The sequence below is a fragment of the Ovis canadensis genome, chromosome 12 (genome assembly GCF_042477335.2).
Source record: "Ovis canadensis isolate MfBH-ARS-UI-01 breed Bighorn chromosome 12, ARS-UI_OviCan_v2, whole genome shotgun sequence".
Taxonomy (NCBI): domain Eukaryota; kingdom Metazoa; phylum Chordata; class Mammalia; order Artiodactyla; family Bovidae; genus Ovis; species Ovis canadensis.
The window spans coordinates 52,983,097-53,003,755 of NC_091256.1; the positions used below are offsets into that span (position 1 = coordinate 52,983,097).

The following is a 20,659-nucleotide window of genomic DNA, read 5'->3' on the forward strand; positions in this document are numbered from 1 at the left end:
TGCCTCTGACAGGCCCCTGGGTTGCAAACCTGGCCAGCACAAATCGTGTGCTTTGACACTCCAGGCTCTGCGGCTTCTCAGTGCCTCACGCTGGTTGTGCTAGGGCATTTAGGCCCTGTTTATCCAGCCAGGGGGTGCTGGAAGTGATGAGTGAAATGGGACAGCTTGTCCAGCTTATTGCTGGACCCTGTGTCCACCCTCTGGGCGGCTGCTCTGATTCCCAGGGGCAATCCTACAGACATCTGCAGGACGAATCCCCAGTGAGCTCCTGCCACACCTTGGTGGCGTAACTGGTGCTGCTTTCACCCGGCCACAAGGGTGTGCCCAAGAGACTGGTTCAGACATAGGATCCAGTGCGGGAGATGTTCTTACACAGCTGTTAAAAAGCTTTTGTGAAGACTCTGGATGAAGTGGGAAATGCCTTTGTCATGTAAAAAAGCAGAATACAGTACTATGTCATCACTCTGACTAGCACTGTGTCTAAAATATGCATTTATACAGAATATGCATAGGCAAAAGTATCATTTTGATATTGTGAACTCCCACCCCAATTTTTTAAATTAAAAAATGTCTTATATATATACACACATGCACACACCTCCCGCTACCAGTATTGAAAGAGGCTTTCCAGGTGGTGCTAGTGACATAGAACCTGTCTACCAGTGCAGGAGATGAAAGAGACGTGGGTTCAGTCTCTGGGTTGGGAAGATCCTCTGGAGGAGGGCACGGCAACCCACTCCAATATTCTTGCCTGGAGAATCCCATGGACAGAGGAGGCTGGTGGGCTACATATAGCCCATAGCAGAGCCAGACACAACTGAAGCAACTTAGCACATATGCACCAGAATTGAAAAGATAGGAATTTTTATCTGGTCGCTCAGAGGTTAAAGTGTCTGCCTGCAATGTGGGAGATCTGTGTTCAATTCCTGGGTCGGGAAGATCCCCTGGAGGAGCAAATGGCAACCCACTCCAGTGTTCTTGCCTGGAGAATCCCATGGACAGAGGAGCTTGCTGGGCTACAGTCCATGGGGTCACAAAGAGTCGGACACGACTGAGTGACTTCACTTCACTTTGCTTTCCCTAATCTACAGTTGTTGGCTTCTGTCTTCTAAATCCTTCTTGCTTTTCACTTTGGGCTGTGCGCGGGCTTTCCCTAGCTGTGGAGCAGGCGCTGCTCTCTAGTTGCGGTGTGCAGGCTTCTCATCACGGATGCTTCTCTTTCGTGGTGCACAGGCCCAGTAGTGGCACCCAGGCTCAGTTGCCCCGAGGCATGTGGAATCAGGGACCAAACCTGTGCCCCCTGCATTGGTAGGTGGATTTTTTTTTTCCTTCAAATTTATTTATTTTTTTAATTGGAGGATAATTCCTTTATACTGTTATATGGTTTCTGCCATACATCAGCATGAATCAGTCATAGGTGTACATATGAACCCTTCCTGTTGAAACTCCCTCCCACCTCATCCCACCCCTCTTGGTTGTCACACAGCACTGGGTTGAGCTCCCTGTGTTATACAGCAACTTCCCATTAGCTATCTATTTTACATTATAGTAATGTATATATTTTAATGCTACTCTCTCAATTCATCCCACCCTCTCCTGCCCCTGCTGTGTCTGTAAGTCTGCTCTCTGTGTCTGAGTCTCTATTCCTATCCTGCAGATGTGCTCATCAGTACCAGTTTTCTAGATTCCATATATATGCATTAATACACGATAGTTGTTTTTCTGACTGACTTCACTCTGTATAACAGGCCCTAAGTTCATCCACCTCACTAGAACTGACTCAGATTCATTCCTTTCTATGGCTGAGTAATATTCCATTGTATGTATGTACCACAGCCTCTTTACCCACTCACCTGTCACAGACATCTAGGCTGCTTCCATGTCTTGGCTGCTGTAAATAGTGCTGCAGTGAACACTGGGGAGCACCTGTCTTTTTCAGTTATGATTTTCTCAGGGTGTATGCCTAGTCATGGGATTGCTGGGTCATATGGTAGTTTCATTCCTAGGGGTTTTTTTTTGTCTTTTAAGAAATCACCATACTGTTATACAAATAGATGGATTCCTAACCCCTGGGCCAAAAGAGAAGTCCTATCTTTTTTATTCTTAAGGTCCCACTTTCTCACATACAGATCTGGCAAGTCTTCTAGGTACTATGACAGACATGTCACTTATACCATGACAAAGGAAAAAGTGGAGACAAGTCAGAACTCTTCACCCTTAATCCACTCTCGGGTAAGGCGTCAGGAGCCCATTTGATATCGAGACAGTCCACCTCTCTTGCATCACATTCTTTTTGTCTTCGTGCCTTAGGCCCCCAAGAGTTCCAGGGACACCAAATGTCCCAGCTTTGAAACCTTCCAACAAGGCCAGCCTCCACTTTTTTAATGTTTAGAAGAGGAGTAAAGTTATTTTTCCTAAGTTTTTGGAGCAAGAAAGGAAAGTTTGACCTGCCAGTTCCTGGGTGGTATCTTTACAACCTGACTGTGGCTGTAAGTGGGGGAACTGTAACGCCTGCTGGTTCCCTCTGCTCTCCCTGCCACCTGCTTTTGAGCTGCCCCCACTGCCTTTCTCTGGCACACATTTCAGACGTTCTTACCTTGCCTTCTGCCTTCACTGCTGTCCTGCTCAAAAAGGCACTGTCATCCTCTTGAGCTTCCCAGAGTCCCAGGGAGCTGCCTATGAAGAGAGCAGGGCCCTACAAACCCTGGATCTTCCTGACTCTGTACAGGAATCGAGCAGTTTTGTTTCTAATCACCCATTGGACACAGAGCTGAGTCTTGGTGCCGGAAGAAATGTCAGGGATGGTCTGAAGCAGCTACTGTTCTAAGAGAGAAATAAGAAAGATACAGCTTGATTCAGCTAAGGACCCAAAGCAAGGTCCCATTGGCCTCACAACTTGGCTGGTCAGGAACTCCTCAGCGAGACCGGCCAAGGTCCCCTGTCAGCTGTGTTGCATGTCACCAGCCCAGCACTGAGGGAATTCAGAGAATTCTTCCTTGACAGGAAACCAAATAAAATGCAGACAGTAGTCTGCACTAGAAATAGACAGGAGAGAAAAGGCCCAGAGCCATCTGGGAAGCCAATGTATGATGTTCTCATAAATTCCTGACAGGAGCACCAGGAAGCCTGAGTAGTCCCCCAGATGCCACTGCAGACGCTCCTCGTGTGACTGGCTTTGCTGTGGGTTCCCGCTAGTGCTGAGTGCACCTGAGTCACTTTGCTCTTAGTAGCCAAAGGTCACCAAGACTGAGAGATGGGGTCGATGACCAAGTGAACTCTACCGGGAGGAATTCCCAGGCCAGAGGATTTTGGATCTGATGTCAGTCCAGAAGCCTGTGGAACAGTGACTTAGGAGATGATAGAGTTCCTCAGGTTTCCCTTCCAGTGATAGGAATGGCATTTGGATGCTGAGCCGGCGACCCCCCTATCGGTTTGCTAACAAGTTGGGGTTAGAACCCTGAGCAGTTCATGATCTACCCTTTGTTCAGGCGCATCCTCGGTGATGCTGGTCGCCACTTGCCTGTGGAAAGCACTGAGGAAGAGCTCAAAAGGGAGAGTCACGGCAAAGCAGACAGGCCCTGCACGGAGCACTCACTGGCTTCTCGCCCGTCACTCTTGGCAGGAAACCCGCCAAGGCAGTGAGAAGCTCCCTCATGCCTGAGCTCCTTGCCTGCTTACTCACTTTCCCTACATTTGGAAAGAGATTTTTGGATAGTGAAGAAAAGATGCCTGGGGTAATCTGTGTAGTGTAGAAGACAATGAGGCCATTTCTTATTCTTATTGTTAATTTGACTCAGTTCTAGAAAGTGCTTCCCTCGCTTGTGAATTTTCCCAGTTTCAAGCTCTTCAACTCATCTTCCTTTAATAAAAATTAAATCTTGGAGTAGGAGAGGGGAGGTGGGAATGAATGAGTGAATATGTCTGAATAATTGCCTTTTCCCTTCCTGACATCCTAATTCATTGTGTTTTCCTGTCTTCATTGTATTTCTAACACCAGGTTCATTTGTGGGCTCTGCGTTTTATTCTGTGGGTTGGCAGCTTCTTTTTGCTGTATAGATTCGCAACTATATGAAACCTCAACTGGTTGTTCTCACTGGGATATGAAGTAAAATAAAATATACCACGACACTGATGCTTAAGACAGCAGCTAAGCCATCTTAGCCTTCTGGCCTCAGTGGGCATGGAGAAGAGATAGGCCCTGTGGTCGACCGTCATCTCTATGCTGTTGTGGGCATGTTACTGTCGAAGCCTCCCTCTCTCTAAACTTGTTTGTCAGCCCAACCAGCGTCAGTGAGGTCTGGTTTGTGTCGTTAAGCACTTCTCTGCTGTTGGGCTAAGCTTTGAACAGTTTGTCCTTTATAAGCCTCCAGCGTTAATAGGGAAAGACTCCAGGGCACACACAGGAACGTTTATAGAACAGGCAGTGGAAGAGTCCCAGCTGCCCCGTAAACGAGAGCTCCTCATCAGAGAGGCTTCTGAGCAAAGGTGATCTCTGCACATGAGTCACACATACTGTCTCTCCCTTCAGTCTCATAAAAGCACATCTGAGTTTCAGCGGGGAGTATCTCAAAGGATGGTCTTGTGTCACCCAAGTAGGCAGGCACTGGGGGACGTGGTAGCTGGGAACTGCTGCGTTTCCGTGGAGGCTTACTTATCCCCCACTTCACAGGCCGGACTCTGTATGCCTGGCAGCAGAAAAACCCGCTGTGGCTGCATGGGGACTGTCTTCCTGGGAGGCATGGAGGCAGTGGCTTCTGAAGGGAAATAAAACACAGGGAATGGGAGGGACTTCTCTGGCGGGCCAGTGGTTACGACTCCACTTCAGCTTCCAGAGGGCTCGGGTTCAATCCCGCCTTGGGGAACTAAGATCCCAGAGGGTGGGTGATGCAGCCAAAAAAAAAAGAAATAGGGAATGGGAGCTTAGGGGTCAGAGCAGGGTGTCAACCACAGTATGAGTGAGGAGGCTAAAGTGCAGTGCAGTAGGGCTCCTGTCCTGTACGGTGGAATTAGCTCATGGAGACGTCCCTGCCCTGCTTCCGTCTGTTCCCTGCTATCGGTCCCTTATTTCACAGGTGCTTGCTTGGTGCCCACTGATGCGGGGAGTAGACAGCTGACACACTTTCCTCCTCCCACAGAGCTGTACCCTTAGTTATTACTTGAGATCCTTTTAATGGTACAGTTTTGAAGTGAAAGGATAGCCCGCAGGGCTCCAGCTTCTTTCTATGCAAAATGGAGGTGTTAATAGTAGTGTCTGCCTCGTAGCGTTAAGATAACACGGATCAGCAGTAGTCAGCACAGTGCCTGGCACCTACGGAGCTCTCAGTAAATTTAGGTATCTTGTTGTTGCTATAATCTTTGGCCTCGCATGATGGAGTGCCAGAAGCCATGGAGGAGGGATAAAAAGTTGAGGTCTCGAACGAGGTGGCAGACTCTCTGAAGCACTGAGAGAACCTACAGATCTTCAGCCCTGCACTTGTGTCCTCCAGCAGCCTTGCAGGCACACGTGGCAGACTCCCCAGGGGGAAAAGAAGAGAGAGGTGCATTAGAGAGAAAGTTCTGTGGGAAAGAAAAATGCAAACAGGAGAAGAGAATTAACAGGGAGAGAACAGCCAGTTAACTTGAAATCTCTCCTCTCTGAACAATTGACTGTAGGTATGTACAGTCTCCTTTCTTTCAGGTCCTCAAACCAGAACTTAATTTATCAAAGGGACCCTTTTTCTCTGTTCACGCTCCTTTCTCATGGGTATATTTTAGTCCATTTAGTCAAAGTTGTTTTTCAGTGACTGTCCTTAACTGTTGGACAAGACCTTAGCTTGCATCTCAAGCTGTACGCCTGGTTTTCCTGACCGTTGATGGAGGCCTGGTCAGTGGGTCCTCAATGAGCCCAACCCCTCTCCTTCCCACAGGGCTCTGTCTGCATCCTCACCTGCCTCCACACATACTCAAGTGGGAAGTACTATACAGGTGACTTATTTGGACTTAAGGAGTTGGGGCCATGTGATGAGTTTTCTTATCACATTTGCAAAGCTATGTTGGTCTGTCCTTAGAGGAGGTAGGTCAGAGTCATTGCAATAGTAAGGTAAAATCTGTATTTCTCCTCTGAGGTCTCTAGTTACAACTTCTGATTTTGATCAGTTTCTTGTAAAATTCTCCTTTTTATGTATAACGAGTAGGAGAGTGAAGGGGGAAATGGCTTTCGCTTGCTTTTGTTTTTGTTGCTTTATCCCCAGAGGAAGGCGAGTTTTGGTAATGTTTATAAATTGATCTTGAAAATAGAATATGTTCCAGAACATGAGATTGGAAGACAGTTCTTAGAACTCCTGGACTTTTTATGTCTGATTCTCAGAGTTAACTTCTTTTGGTTCAGGCAAAGAACACTTTCCTTATCTTTCTCATCAAGGTACTTTATATTCCTACCAGGGCCATCTCAGTAGTCCACATTAGGACTCAAAGTAGTATATAGACTATATCATTATAGATAGTTACATATGATATATTACATATTTCAGTATGAAAGTATCAGTCGTGTCTGACTGTTGTGACCCTATGGACTGTAGTCCGCCAGGCTCCTCTGTCCATGGGATTCTCCAGGCAAGAATACTGGAGTGGGTAGCCATTTGTTTCTCCAGGGGATCTTCTCAACCCAGGTATCAAACATGGGTCTCCCACATTGCAGGCACATTCTTTATCTTCTGAGCCACCAGAGAAGCCCAGTATAATATATCATAAGTAATATATAGAATATATACTGGATTTCTTATTTCCTGTCTTCTTATACTGCCAAATCTTTACTTGGGCTCAAGGAATTAGATGATCACATATATATATATATATACCCAGTAGTGTTAATTACTAATACAGTTTGCCCAGCCCCACATAAGTGAGAACAAAGTTAAGAACTTGACTTTTGAGGCCAAGAGGAATAGGAAACTGCCTGACAGTGAGCATGCAGTGGAGGGAGTCCCTTCGGACTCAGATTTTCATTCTCAGCTTTGAACTCTCACAGGGCTGCTTAAAGAAAACCATGATGTTACAGCATCATTTTGAAATTAATAATATTTCTGAATCCTGCAGCAGAAAGCTTATGGAAAACATTCAGGTTCCATGCTTTGCTTGGGACCTGCTCAGAAGTGTCAAAGAGTCTGTGCAGTAGATTCCACACAAAGTGACCCATCTACTCCTGTAAGTAAAGGAGAAGGGTGTCTGTACAGCTGCTTTCGCCTCTGGTTGCAGAGCCTGGACCTTGAGCTTGGAGCCCACTCAAATAGTCCTGTTCAAGATGGAACTTGCATGGATGATTGCCTAGTGCTAGCTCAAGTCTGAACATTAGACATATGTTTTTTCTGTACACAAACATATAAGTAAGATTCCAGAAGCTTCTATCCTTGGACAAAAACAGATGAAGGAAGACACACATATAAGAACCTGCTTAGCAATTTCATATCCACTATTTCATTTGATTCCCTAAAGAATGCTGTGAAGGAGATAGATTGCTTCAGGTTGTATGGAGACTGTCCCCATTCATGTGGACCTTGGGGAAAGTCACTGCCCTCCCAGGCCTCAGTCTCCCCAGGAGTGAAACAGGCCTAATAATACCCTTCCCTACCCACTCTCTCAGGGATGCATGAGGTCAGAGGAGCAATAGGTTGGAAAGATTGTTTGAGATGTGATTTGCAAACATAAGGCATTCGATTATTACTTTCACAAATGTTAACTTTTCTAGTTCATCAGATTTCTGGGCAGTTCCCTCTCAGTTTTATTGGAAGAAATGTGGTGGAATTTGAATTTTTTAAAATAGTATTTTATAACACCAGTCTCTTGCCATATTACCACGTTGAACCCACATCCTGGAATTTCCCAAAACCACTTAAAAATTAATTTGAGTCCAGTAGACAGTTTTTCCTTAGGGCAGTAAATTAGATCCTAGCTTGTTAAACCAGTCTGGACTCCCAAGCTGGTCTGTCACATTTTGCTCCCTACCTGTGAACAGATACGGTCATTATTATCCTATAGTTTTCTCAGGCCTGCTCCCTCCCTCTCTTCCTTCCTTCCCATAACTCAAGCTCATGTTTAGTGTTGGGTTAGCTGCTATTTACCTCCCTGTTGGAACAAGGGTCTGAGCCTTGCAGCTCCTCTCCGTTCAGGATGTCTTCACAGCCTCTCTGATGAACCAACTCCAGGCGGCAAGCCTTCCAGCTTTTTCTGCCTAGTTGCCCCAGTATAGTTAGAGTCCTCCAGCCCCAACTGCCCTTAGGATGACATCAACAGCGTTGTGTGTGGTTATGAAAAGCATTTCTCCACCAGAGACCAGGCAAGTACCTTGGGATGTGGTCCCTTCACAGCCTGCTTCAGAGGCAGAGCACGGTCTTGGGAGAGGGACTAAGGGGGCATCGGGATTTGAAAGACAAGGACCCCATCAGTGAGCAGTCGAGGCAGCTGCACAGCCATAGGCCCCAGGGTTCTCTGTCATTGATGTGGATGACCCAGCCTCAGGGCCACTTCTGTGTCTCTCACAGAGCCTGATGGTTTCTATTTGTTTTGGTTATTCTTATCACTGAGACATAAAAGCTAAGTTCAGAGGTACCTCATCTGTTGTGTTGGTTGGGATGATTCTGGAGCCAGGGTTTCTTAGTTCAAAAACAGACGTGTGCTGCCTGACGTCTAATGTCAGAGAGGAAACCAGTCAGTCTGCTGCTTGGAGGAAGGGCCCCAGGCAGGTGAGGCCTCCTGTCCACCAGATGTGGCCCCTTCAAGACAAGGAGTATGAGGTCAAGATGGAATTATTCAGGCCAAGCTTCCCAAGTGGTAATATAATAGGTAACTGATGTTCTTTCTGCTTCTGTAACACATTGTCCCCAACATGCTGGTGAGCCATCTGCCCACAAGTGACCCTGCCCTTCCCTTACTCCAACGTGTTGAGTGTAACCTCTGCTTCCTTTTGTTTCCCCAGCATTAATAATAAGCTGCAGCAGCCAGAGGCAGCTGCTGGGGTGTTGGAGTATGCCATGAAGCACTTTGGAGAGCTGGTAAGTGTCTCATTCCTTTTAGAAGAGCAAAGGGCAGCTACCTGGCTAGGGAAGCACTAGGCCACAGCCTTGAGAAAGTTACTTTCCTTTTCTGTTTTTTTCCCGATTATTAATACCCTGATGCTGACTTACCTGTATCTTTAGGTTGAGGGAAGCAGTGGCCATATAGAATATATTCAGGCTCAACAGAGATTGTGAGGACAGAATCTAATGAACAGTAATGACTTGTATTTATCAAATAGCAAGTGCCTAGCTCTTTTCTATGTGCTTTATGTACTTCATCTAATTCAGTCCTCACAGCAACCTGTGAACAGGTACTGTTGTTATCCTATTTTACAAGGATGAGAGGGACTATAGTCCCAACAGGATAACATCCTTACCTGAGCTGACAGAGTGAGTGAGTGGCAGAACCTGGTGTCAGAGCCCAGATGTTTAACTATGACCCGAGTTATCTTTGTGTTGTCTAACAGTCAGCATTACCATTGCCCATACTTGAGGCTCAGTATATACTTCAGAAGAAACCATGACTAATTCTCCAGAAAAAATATGCCATAATTTATACATGATATTGAGGGATTGTTCCATTTCATTATTGCTTATATAGTTTCTTCCTTCCTGCCATCTTTGCCCAACCAATATTAAAATGTTTACGTTACTCTGTGTGGTCTTGGGAGGGTGCTTTGGTACCTTCCTAACCATATATAAACATTGACTTAATCAACTTAACATTGGCTTCCTGGAAGTTCAAGAAGTTCTGGGTCCATATATTTGATGAGGAACCTTTTATTAGTTGCGTCAGTCACTTACTCCGGTTTGCCTTAATCAAGAGCCCAGTGTGTTAGAGTAAAGAAAATTGACTACTTCACTGCCTTATGTAATGGCTGGTCAATGGGACTGAAAATTTTAAGGGAGTATTTTGCCATCTTGAGCACATGCCTATAACTCAACTAAGAAAGCATCTCCAGATGACAAAACAGAAAGGACTGTGTCTCATCCATCTTTGCCACAACCTTGTTTGCAGAGGGAAGAAAGTCAGAAGAGAGGGCGCTTAATGTAGTCCACTCAGACAGAGATGTCCTCTCCTTTGATATCCTTAGAGCTCAGACTGCAGTAGTTGAAACAAGGATTCCACAAACATCTGGTATTCGGGTGATTTTATATGCTGGTGGCTCGGAGTGCCAACCTTAAATGAAAAGATCCCCATCTCCAGGTTCTGAAGGTGGCCGTTAGCTCCAGGATTATTGCTAAACCCTGGTGGATTTTCTGTTATATTTAGGTAGCTGAATCATATTAAACTCGACAATGGTTTGCTTTTTCTTGGCAGAGCCTGTGCTTTCTCAGCGCAATTTATGTAACAGCAATCTCATTAGAATTGTGTGTGATTCATTGCTTAAACCTTATAGTTCTTGCAATCTATTGCAACTCAAAATATCCTGCCCCCTACCTGACCTGCTCCATATGCTGCTCCCCCTACTTTTCTGCTTGTTCATACTGAGTGGGTACCATATGTTAGTACCCACTTTTCCACCAGTATAGAAATTCAAAATGGGAAATTTACCAGTGTTCCTTTTTAATTTAAGAGTTTTTAATGTTACAGTCCCTGCAGCCACTCTTCTCTAAGTTGTGTCTTTCATATTTAGGCATAGTGGAGCAGTATGATTCTCAACGAGCTCAGGAAATGAAGCTTAGAGCCCGTTTTGGCAAACTCCACTGCACGCGGACACTGGGGCAAAGGCTGTTGTGGCCGCAGATGAGGACAGGGGAAGCGGAGGGGACTGGCTATGCCGAAGACAAACGAGGGGAAGTAGGCACAGGTTAATGGCCTAAAATAGACGTGACCTCCTCAAGGCCATTCAAGAAGAAAAGATTCTTTCAGAGAGCTTAATTTCACATAGCTGTGAGCATACATGCTACTCAGATTAGAGTTTCATTTGGCAAGGAGAAGGAGCGTAATGGGGAGAATGAATGCGGGCCCTGCATCATGTCACACGAATGCTTCAGATTGTTGTTAAAGAAATCCCTGGAGAGCCGCTCCCTGGCCTGGTAGAAAACTAGTCATCACCAAGCTGGCGAGGAAGAAGCCCAGAAGACAGACTGGGGTGGCGGCAGATGGAGGGCAGACAGAGACATAAAACAGTCCCCGGGCCATTCAGAGAACCATAGTCTGCAGCTTCTAGACTGCAGCGGCTGCTCATTCACGTGGCCAGTACCAAGTGGCAGCGTGGCACGCCATCTGCTGGGTAATGGAATCCGTCCTTTGGCCCCTGCCAGTGATGAAGCTGCCAAGTGCTCAGAGAGGGAACATTGGATGGAAGACTCTAGAAGAAGGAAGATTTTTCCAAAGAATTTTAAGTGGCAGCGTTATATTGTATTTTAAATTATTATTTCCTGAAAGTTTAAAAACGTATTAAGTAATGCAGAGAATAAAGAGCTTTTGAAAAGCGAGTTGTTTTCCTCCAGCAAATATGCAGATGTGGCCTGGTCTCTCTGGCCTCATCATGAAAGCAGCTGCTGGCCCTGCCAGGTAGCCCACTGTCAGCATTCCAGCAGATCCAGGCCTTGGCCTCCTTATGGGAGCCCTTGTCAGGGCTTCCTGCCATCCAGATGATTTGCCCTGTCCTCACATGCCCACATGCTGGAGTTCTGGTGACTCCTGTTTCTGAGCAGGAAGTGATGGGAAAGACATGGCCTGACAGCTGCTCTCACGTTATCCCCGGGTCGTACCATCTCTATGCCAAGGAGGTTGCATCCCCACCAGCACTGCACATACCTGCGGATACTCTGAAGGCCTACTGTGCTGGGTGTGGTGTCAACGCATACAACATGGCATGCTCAGGGGAAGAGAGTCTGTGAATAAACAAAACACAGCCTTATGTTCTCTGTGCCTCACAGCAGTCCTCTCTTTTCTCCCTGGCAGGAGATCCAGGCTACCTGGTATGAGAAGCTGCACGAGTGGGAAGATGCTCTCGTGGCCTATGATAAGAAAATGGACACCAACAAGGATGACCCAGAGCTGATGCTGGGCCGCATGCGCTGCCTCGAGGCCTTGGGGGAATGGTGAGCTGCAGCGGGATGGAGGCCCAACTGCCTTAGAAAGACTTCTCCCAGCGCTCTCTCCCAAGATTCCCACTTTTGCTTTCATTTGTTTTCCCAGGAGGCATCTCTCACTTGGGAGTGTTTTCTCTCTCTTTTGTCTCAGGGATAAATAGATTCTTTTCTTTCTTTCTCTCTATCTCTTTCGCTTAGTCTTTGTAATGCTCTAGGACAGGACAGGAGTGGGTGTGTTCCTAGGATCTGCACCTGTTCTTTCTGTCTCTTAACCTGACTGGCTGATGAAGACTTCATATTCTTACTCTGCAACCTTGATTTTTCTTTTTCTCTTTATTACCTATTGCTAGTGATTTTAGGAAAGAACAGATGACTACTTGCAGACAGTTACTGTACAATTACTGAGAGTACAGGGACAATGATCTGTAGACAACTCTGAAAGACGCACATGAGGGTGGGACAACCTTGCCGTTTTCCTGGAGGAAAGACGAAGGCTGGGAGACAGGTGAAGAGAGTGGAGAGAGGGAAAAGGGTATTCCAGGTGGAAGCAACAGGGATGCTCAGCTGAGAGCATTTGCCATGGTCTTGGTCTGGGGATTTGTTAGGAGATATTTTCCAGCATGAAGTGCAGTTTTTTTTAAATAGCTAAAATAAAATGCCATACCACAGTCATTAACTAGTTTAACTACAGTTTTTAATAAATGCCTTACTACCTCCCCAGGAGCAGATATCTCCACTTTCTCTTGCTTGTAAGACTGAGGGTCCTCCATTCACTCATTCAACCAGTCATTATTGAGTGCTTGCCCACTGCCAGCATCTGTGCTGGGGCCCTGAGGACACAGTGTGAACAAGAAGGGCACAGCCCCTGCCTTCTCAGAGCCGACAGGGCAGATGACCAGGCCGCTGTAGCACTGAGTGAGTGTAGTTATAAAGGAGAAGCCCAGGGTTGGTGGGATAGAAGAAGGGGCCCTAATCCTGACTTGGAAGGCTTCCAGGAAGAAGTGCTCTAACTCGGGTCTAGACAGTGAGGAGGATTGAGCTCAGTATTACGTTATGTGTTCTGAAAGTTCAGTGTGGCTGTGGGGTCAGGTGTGATGCAGGAAAGAGATAAGAGGTAGGGCAGGAGAGCTCAGCAAGGCCCAGGCCAAGTCGGGCCTGTAGACCTTTATTTAACCAAAGGGCTGTTGCTAGGCCATTCTCCAAACCCCACAGAATTTTTTGTTTTGCATTCTTTCATTCAGTGCCCTGGATTGCTCACTTCTTCCTTTTTCTCCTTTTAAATTCTCTGCATCTTTCAAGCTCCACCTGAACTGTTTCTTCCTTTTGGAAACCTGTCCTGCCTTCCCCCTTTTACGGTTAGAAACAACCACGTCCAACCCAGGGCTGGCTTGGTTGTGAGAAGTGACTTTAGGTGTGATTTTGTCTAACCTCCTCATGTGACAGTTGGGAAACTGAGGCTCGTAGGAGTTCACGTCTCTGCCCTGAGGCCTCTCAAGAGCAGAGTCTTCTGGGCCTCCTGATGCTGCACTTCGCAGTGCCGTCCACCCCTGAAGTCTTGGATTCCTTCCAGCTTTATAATTACCTATAAAGTGTAAGTGGCCAGTGATGCTGACCAAGGGGTTTAAAAATGCAGCGGAGTAGAAAAGATTTTTTTAAAGAGATGAAAGAAGCAGAATTCTTTTCCTGATCATATGCAGGTTTTTTTTTATATGGTTTATTCAGTCAATTCTATTTAAAGTACAGCTTTTAAATTGCTTTTGCTTTGAGTATATATCCTGAATGTGCCTGAGGCAGGTATTCACCGGAGGTGGCTGTCAGGCACGATCTGGGGTTACCAGTGAGTGGAAGACCTCCTTTCCCCATGCTTATAAGAAATAGCTCCCCCTCCCCCAGCTCCAGCCCCAGCCACACCTGCAGCCACATGAAGCTAAGTACGCCCCCTCCCCACACTGTTCCCTTGCGTGGCCTCTGCATCCTGAGAACAGATTCCTTGGGAATGAGATCCCAGACAGCCAAGTACTTAGGTGTTGTCGAAGAATGCTCCCCCAGGCTTTTGGCTGATGCTCTAGGCAAGAAAGTCAAAGTTTTGGAGGACCTTTTACCCAAACCTCCTTGGAGTCACAAAGAGTTGTCAGATAACCTCCTCATGGATACCCCATAGACAGGCTCGTACTTTTTTTTCTATTTGGTTCTCTTCCTCTCCCTGCCTTTGAGAGTTAGGAATTAGTATATTCTGCATTCTTATTTGTAAGAAGTCTTTGTAGGAGAGGAACCCTGCCTCTGTGTACACTGACCATGGTCTGACAGCTGTTGACACAGTCGCAGCTTATCCTCTGGCGGGCCTCCTCTCTAAGATGCTGCTCTGCAGTGTTCCTTGCTTTGTCTCTGGAGGTAACAGTATGTAGTGTTTCACACTGAACTCATTCCCAGGCTCAAGGTGAAGAGCAGAGCAAAATATCAGACTTGGAACACAGAAATGGGGTGTCCTGACGAAACAGCAGAGGGAGGCTGAAGTGCCTGTGGCTGTGAGCTGTACAGATTTGAATTCTAGAGTTGGAAGGACCATTCAGGGAGAGAACATCGCTTTTCTTTAGCTCCAGGCAGGATTCCCACCAGAATACACTGCCCAGAGGATCTGTGCTGTGCCCTGAGCCAGTGGTTCTCAAACGGTGGCCCTTGGGTCACAGCATCTGTATCGTCCAGAAACTTCTTGTTTAGTCACCCAGTTGTGTCTCTTTGTGACCCCATGGACTGTAGCCTCCCAGTCCCCTCTGTCCATGGGGTTTCCCAGGGAAGAATACTGGAGTGGGTTGGCATTTCCTTTTCCAGGAGATCAAATTTAAGTCTTCTGCAGGAAGAGCTGCTACTCTAGGAGAACCTCCAGCAGGACCCAGAGTGAAGGTTTCTAGGTTTAGGTGGCAAGAAACCAGCATGAGGTCATCCAGCTGCTGTCACTGAGCTTCAGTAAGTCCATGGGGCAGGATGGCTGCCCGCCGCCTCCTCTTTTTTATCTTGGCCATGTGTTAAGCTAGAATGCTCATGTCCCTGACTGTCTTCATTATGTGCCAGAGAGACAGTGGAAGGTGATGACTGCCAGGCCATGATGCTGGATAGCGGCCCTGAGCAGTTCTCTTGGATGTGGTCACCAGTTAGCTTCTCGGGGAGCTCAGCCTAGGTCCCTTCAGCATCTTTATCTCCTCCCCATTCACAGTCCCCCAGGTCACCTTACAATGCACTTATGTCCTACAAGGCTTCTGAGCTGGGCCACTTGGAGCTTGTACCTTTTCTCTTGACTCCAATCCCAATACCAAGCTAAAATACCCTGTAGTATCTCTTTCAGAAAGCAGGAGAGATTGAGGAGTCTCCTGGCTGAGTCTTGAAGCTCACATGAATGCAGGAGCTCGTATCCCCACAGAAGCAGAGTTTTGTTTCCTTTCACTCAGAAGTGCCACATAGGAGGGCAGCAGTTTTAACTGCCAACAAGACGTCTCTTCTTGAGGGATTCTGCTCTGTGTATCGAATGCATCTCATTGTCTCCTAGTGACACCTACACTCACAGTCATTGTACAAAATTCCGAGAGTAAGCAGCATCTGGATTTCTGGTGGATGTGACTGTTGTAGAGCCTTCTTCCTCTGCACAGATTGATTTCATTTGAATTTCATTTCAGACTGCAGCCATTTGTATAATACTTATAAGAGCCAATTGTCCCTATAGCTTTGAGCCCAAAGTGATGTCCAGATGTGTCTCTTCTGATTGCTTTCTCTGTAGGCCTGCCAAAGGGAAAGAGCCCAGAGTTCATTGGCATAGGAGAGAAGTTATTTAATATTTATGAAGAGGGCCAGATGTTTAGGACATTTCACGTCGCATCGAGTTAGACACAGTCCCTCTCTTTGATAAACTCATTGTCAGGAAAATTCTGAGCCACCAAACCATAGAAACAGCAAATCACCAGACACTTCTCAATTATATCATGAAAGCACTTTTTCTTTAAAGGCTTCCAGATGAAGGCAGACCCCCATCATCCAGTTCCCCTGCAACCCCCCAGCTAAAGGAGGGGCTCAAGAGAAAAATGGGCAGGTATTGAGGTGATTTCAGTTAATGCAACTATATAATTCTTTTCCTTCAGGGGGCAGCTTCACCAGCAGTGCTGTGAAAAATGGACTCTGGTTAATGATGAGACCCAAGCCAAGATGGCCCGCATGGCTGCTGCAGCTGCATGGGGTTTAGGTAAGGCTGCCCTCCCAGGCACCCAGTCATGGGGAGGACAGTGAGGCTGGAGGCTCGCCTCTTGAGTAGCAAGGCACCGTGGCTGCGGGCAGTGTCAGGTCTACAGAAGCGTGAAGCCGTTCATGTCCACTTCCATCTGTCCTTTCTGTCTCATGGCTTTCTTGTTAGACATGCATACAAATCTCTCTTCACAGGGAAGCCAGGGAAAACAGTGTGCAAGCATCAACACGGAGATACTCAGTGGAGTCTGCATTCTGGCTCCATTGTCATAGCCTCTTTCTGAGTTTCTGCTTCGCCTGGGGCCTCTGTGTCGTGATCCAGTATGACTGCTGGAGTTCTACCAACATGTTTACCCGACAGGAATAATGAAAGCAGTCAGCTGTCTATCTCCTTGATTTCTTAATTTTATTGTAGAACTTTCCCAGTGATGATAAAAGTAAATGGTACAGTGAGTCCATATATGCTCTTCACCTCCTCTAGCAGTTAACGACATTCTGACAGTCTTGTTTTCTCTCTTCTCCTTGCTGCCCAACACTAACCTACCTTCCTCACTCCCTGAGTGTTTTCAAGCAGCGATTTCCTTTTAATCTCCACAGAAAAGTGTCATGTTCTGATCTCAGGCTCCAGCAGAGAGGATTATCCATGTCTGTCCCAGAAGTGCTCTTGGCCAGAGAGGGAGGGTCCGTGGGTGTCCCAGGTGGAAGCTGCACCTGTGGAGTCCGGAGGAAGATTACATAACGTCCGCCTCTATCCCCACCCTCTGAGTCACAGAGCTCACATCCTCTCCTTTCATGAGCTCTGAGCTGGATCCAGAACATTTTTCAGAAATGAATTGCTTCCTGAGGAGTCACTGTTTGTTATTCACTTTTGCCCAGAGGCACAGAGAATGGATACACTGGTGGTCTGGAGTAAAAGGCAGGGAAAGGCCTCATAAAATTGGGGGCCCTGCAGCGTGCAACTAATGAAGCCAGTGTCTTTTCTGCAGATGGTCTTAGAAATCCTGGCATTTGAGACATGCTCACCCCACCAGGGGAAGCAAATATCTGTTCCCAGATGCCACCATTTCCCTAGCCTGCCGTGATACAGGACTACTGTATGACCTAGCCCATCTTTCTGTTGTAGCAGAGCCTCTTAAAATATTTATCGCCTCCTTCTGAGGCAGAGGTGCTGCCAGCATGAGACGAGTAAACTGTCTCATCCTGTCCCCTGTCCAGATAATGATCCATATCAGTTGTTTGCAGATAATTTCCAAGGTATCACTGAACTGTGAGATGCTCCACTCATAGGGGAAAGGTTCTTGGTCTCACTGAGGGAGTCCCCGGGGAGTTCTCTAGGTTAATGAGGTGCTGCACTCCCCCTCCTGACCTGTGGACTCATACTCGTGTAGCTCCTTCTACCTCTCATGGAACTAACTCCCAGGGGCAGCCACAGAGGCCTGTGTTTGGAAGACAGCTATGGCGTTGTTAAATTGGCTTGTTCAGTCTCACAGAGTATAGAGGCTCTTTGCGGGATTCTGATACATCAGCCTCAAGATTGTCCTATTTGAACCCCAAGCTAAATGCAAGTAACAATGACAAGGCTATTTGGTGTACTGCCTTTAGCCCAGCAAGCTGACCACTCTGATGTTTTCTCTGTGTATATGTGTGTGCGTGTATGCACATGTAGGTCAGTGGGACAGCATGGAAGAGTACACCTGTATGATCCCTCGGGACACCCACGATGGGGCATTTTATAGAGCTGTGCTGGCACTACATCAGGACCTCTTCTCCTTGGCACAACAGGTAAAAATCTACATGTAACCAAAACCTTCTAGTATGAAATGGTAATCAAGGGTGCTCAGTCAGCTCCTAGGCACAGGGCACCTGTGTAAACAGGCTCTGGCATTTGGCTCTGTGGGCTCGTTAGAATGGCTTAGGAGCCTAAGACTCAGTGAGAAGACAACTCCTAGCACGTCAACCACTTTCTGCTCTGAGAGGGACACCTGTTCTGGAAGTTACCATGTAGATTGCTTTTGGAGTTGGCTTCTTGGGTCATCGTGGCCTCCTTTTTACCGTGTTGCTTTAGTGTTCCCTATGGTGGAGAGAAACTGTCCGCTAGAGGAGGATTTAGAGAGCAGTGAGCCCCTTGCAACAGAAATCCCACCTCTTCTGGCTGTGAGGGCATGTCACACACTGGTCACCTTCTAGGGAAGCCAGCACTTTATTTGGAAATCCTCTGCTGTCTGGCAGACTAAAATAATGAGGTGATCATACTCACTCTGTCAGGCACCAGACTGTCTTAGGTGAGGTGCTTGGGTGAATGCTCTGAGCACTGCAGGACGGGCACATAGTCATTAACCTGAAACGTTCAAGAAAGGAAGAGTTCCCCATGCTGGGGTTTTAACTGATGAAACAGAGAAGCCTCAGACTGCCGTCCTATGACCTCTGGTTTACATGATGTGAAAACAGCCCTGGGCCATTCACATTCCAGACACAAAAGCTCCCATTTACCTGGAGAGGATCGGGCATTTTTCTGCCAGTTTCAGAGACCCTCTCTTAGGAGGACAAGGTGCTTAAAAGCAGGTGGGCCATTTGAGTGCTTGCACGGTCTGTTCTTATCAATATGCCCAGCAAGAAGTTGAAAGCAGATCGGTCTGCAGGCTGTCCTCTTGAGATGCGAGAGCACAGTGATTCTCTTTCTAAGCACACGTCTCCCTTCCTTTGTCACCCAAGCTCTAAGACGGTGAGCTTTTGGCTGCCATATATTTCTGTTTTTTCTGAGAAATCAGAGAATGCTTTTATCTGGGCTTTCAAATCAGGTAAAAAGTTTCTTCCTTTCTTCAGTGAGCTTTTCTCTTCATCACTGGGATTTCAGTGAGACAGGGAATTTGTGCATCTGGTGGGGAAGCCCAGAAATCACAGTGCACCCCTCAGCTCCCAAGCCTGTAGCTCCATTCCTGTGCTTCTCCCATTCTCTTCCAGTGCATCGACAAAGCCCGGGACCTACTGGATGCAGAGTTAACGGCGATGGCGGGAGAGAGCTACAGCCGGGCCTATGGGGTAAGTGTGGACTGCCTGTGCAGTGCTAGGTTTCCAGCTCAGTTCAGTTCTTTTTGCAGAGTGGGTGCATGAGTACACACAGGCTGCTGGGAGTGTGCCTGTGGGACCAGAAGGAATGACTGCAGTGAAGCCTGGCTTTCGGATTCTTCATGCTGTATTACGTTGGAATGTGATTTGTTTCCATCAGGCCATGGTTTCTTGCCACATGCTGTCTGAGCTGGAGGAGGTTATCCAGTACAAACTTGTCCCCGAGCGACGGGAGATCATTCGCCAGATCTGGTGGGAGAGACTGCAGGTGAGCCTGGTGGAAGGCCCTGTGCCACCCTCCCCACTCCTCTGATCCCCGCTGGCATCCACTCCCTGCCTCGTCACTGAGGCCCGGTATACATTCAAAGCAGAACACCCACGGGCTTTTCACCTGAGCCTTTAGCTGTGAGAGAATGACCACTTTTCCAGCTTCATTTTACCCTTCTCAGGGAATAAAAGAAAATAATCTTTTTTTTTTTTTTTTGTCCATGCCCCATACCTTGTGGGTTGTTAGTTCCCCAACCAGAGATCAAACCCGTGCCCCCTGCAATGGACGCATGGAGTCCTAATCTAACTGGACCACCAGGAAATTCTTGAAAATATCTTAAACAAGTGACATTATGGCCAGCCAGTTGAGAATCTTGACCTCAAAATGAGTGGTTCTCAACTTCAGCTATGTGATAGAATGACCTGGTACTATGTGCTAAGTCAGTTCAGTCATGCCCAACTCTTTGCAACCCTGTGGACTGTAGTCCTCCAGGCTCCTCTGTCTGTGGGATTCTCCAGGCAAGAATACTGGAATAGGTTGCCATGCCCTCCTCCAGGGGATCTTCCCCACCCAGGGTTTGAACCCAGGTCTCTTATATCTCCTGAATTGGTAGTCGGGTTCTTCACCACTTGCACCACCTGGAAAGCCCAGAATAACCTTGGAAAGCTTTTAAAAATTGAAATACCCAGGTCACGTCAGACCAGATGAACAAAAGTCCTGAGGATAGACCCAGCATCAGTATCTTTCCAGCCTTCCCAGATAATTCCAGGATGTGGCTGATGCTGAGATCCACTGTTCTAAATCCACTTGCTGGCCACCTTTCAGTGGGGGGACCTGATGTTTTCATTTACTAACTTCTGCGGTTTACAGTTCCTCAGGTCTTAGTCATGCAATAATCTCTGCAAACGTTTTTCCACCGACGTTTCCCCTCATCGAGAGACTAGTCCAAATTCTCCATTAGTATTCGCATTGTACATTCTGATCATTTTAGCATGAGGAGCTGTCGATTCCCAACCTGGGAGTC

General features: G+C 47.0%; 1 protein-coding gene across 2 annotated transcripts in view; it reads left to right on the forward strand.

The window, feature by feature from the left end:
* The window catches only part of MTOR (mechanistic target of rapamycin kinase), a 125,504-nt gene that overhangs the window by 73,971 nt on the left and 30,874 nt on the right, over nucleotides 1-20,659 (forward strand). For both annotated transcript variants that reach the window (XM_069544736.1, XM_069544737.1), the window contains exons 29-34: nucleotides 8,951-9,026; nucleotides 11,944-12,083; nucleotides 16,202-16,302; nucleotides 17,968-18,083; nucleotides 19,263-19,340; nucleotides 19,528-19,635. In XM_069544736.1, coding sequence (XP_069400837.1) covers nucleotides 8,951-9,026; nucleotides 11,944-12,083; nucleotides 16,202-16,302; nucleotides 17,968-18,083; nucleotides 19,263-19,340; nucleotides 19,528-19,635 — 619 coding nt within the window. The remainder of the gene's footprint in view (nucleotides 1-8,950; nucleotides 9,027-11,943; nucleotides 12,084-16,201; nucleotides 16,303-17,967; nucleotides 18,084-19,262; nucleotides 19,341-19,527; nucleotides 19,636-20,659) is intronic.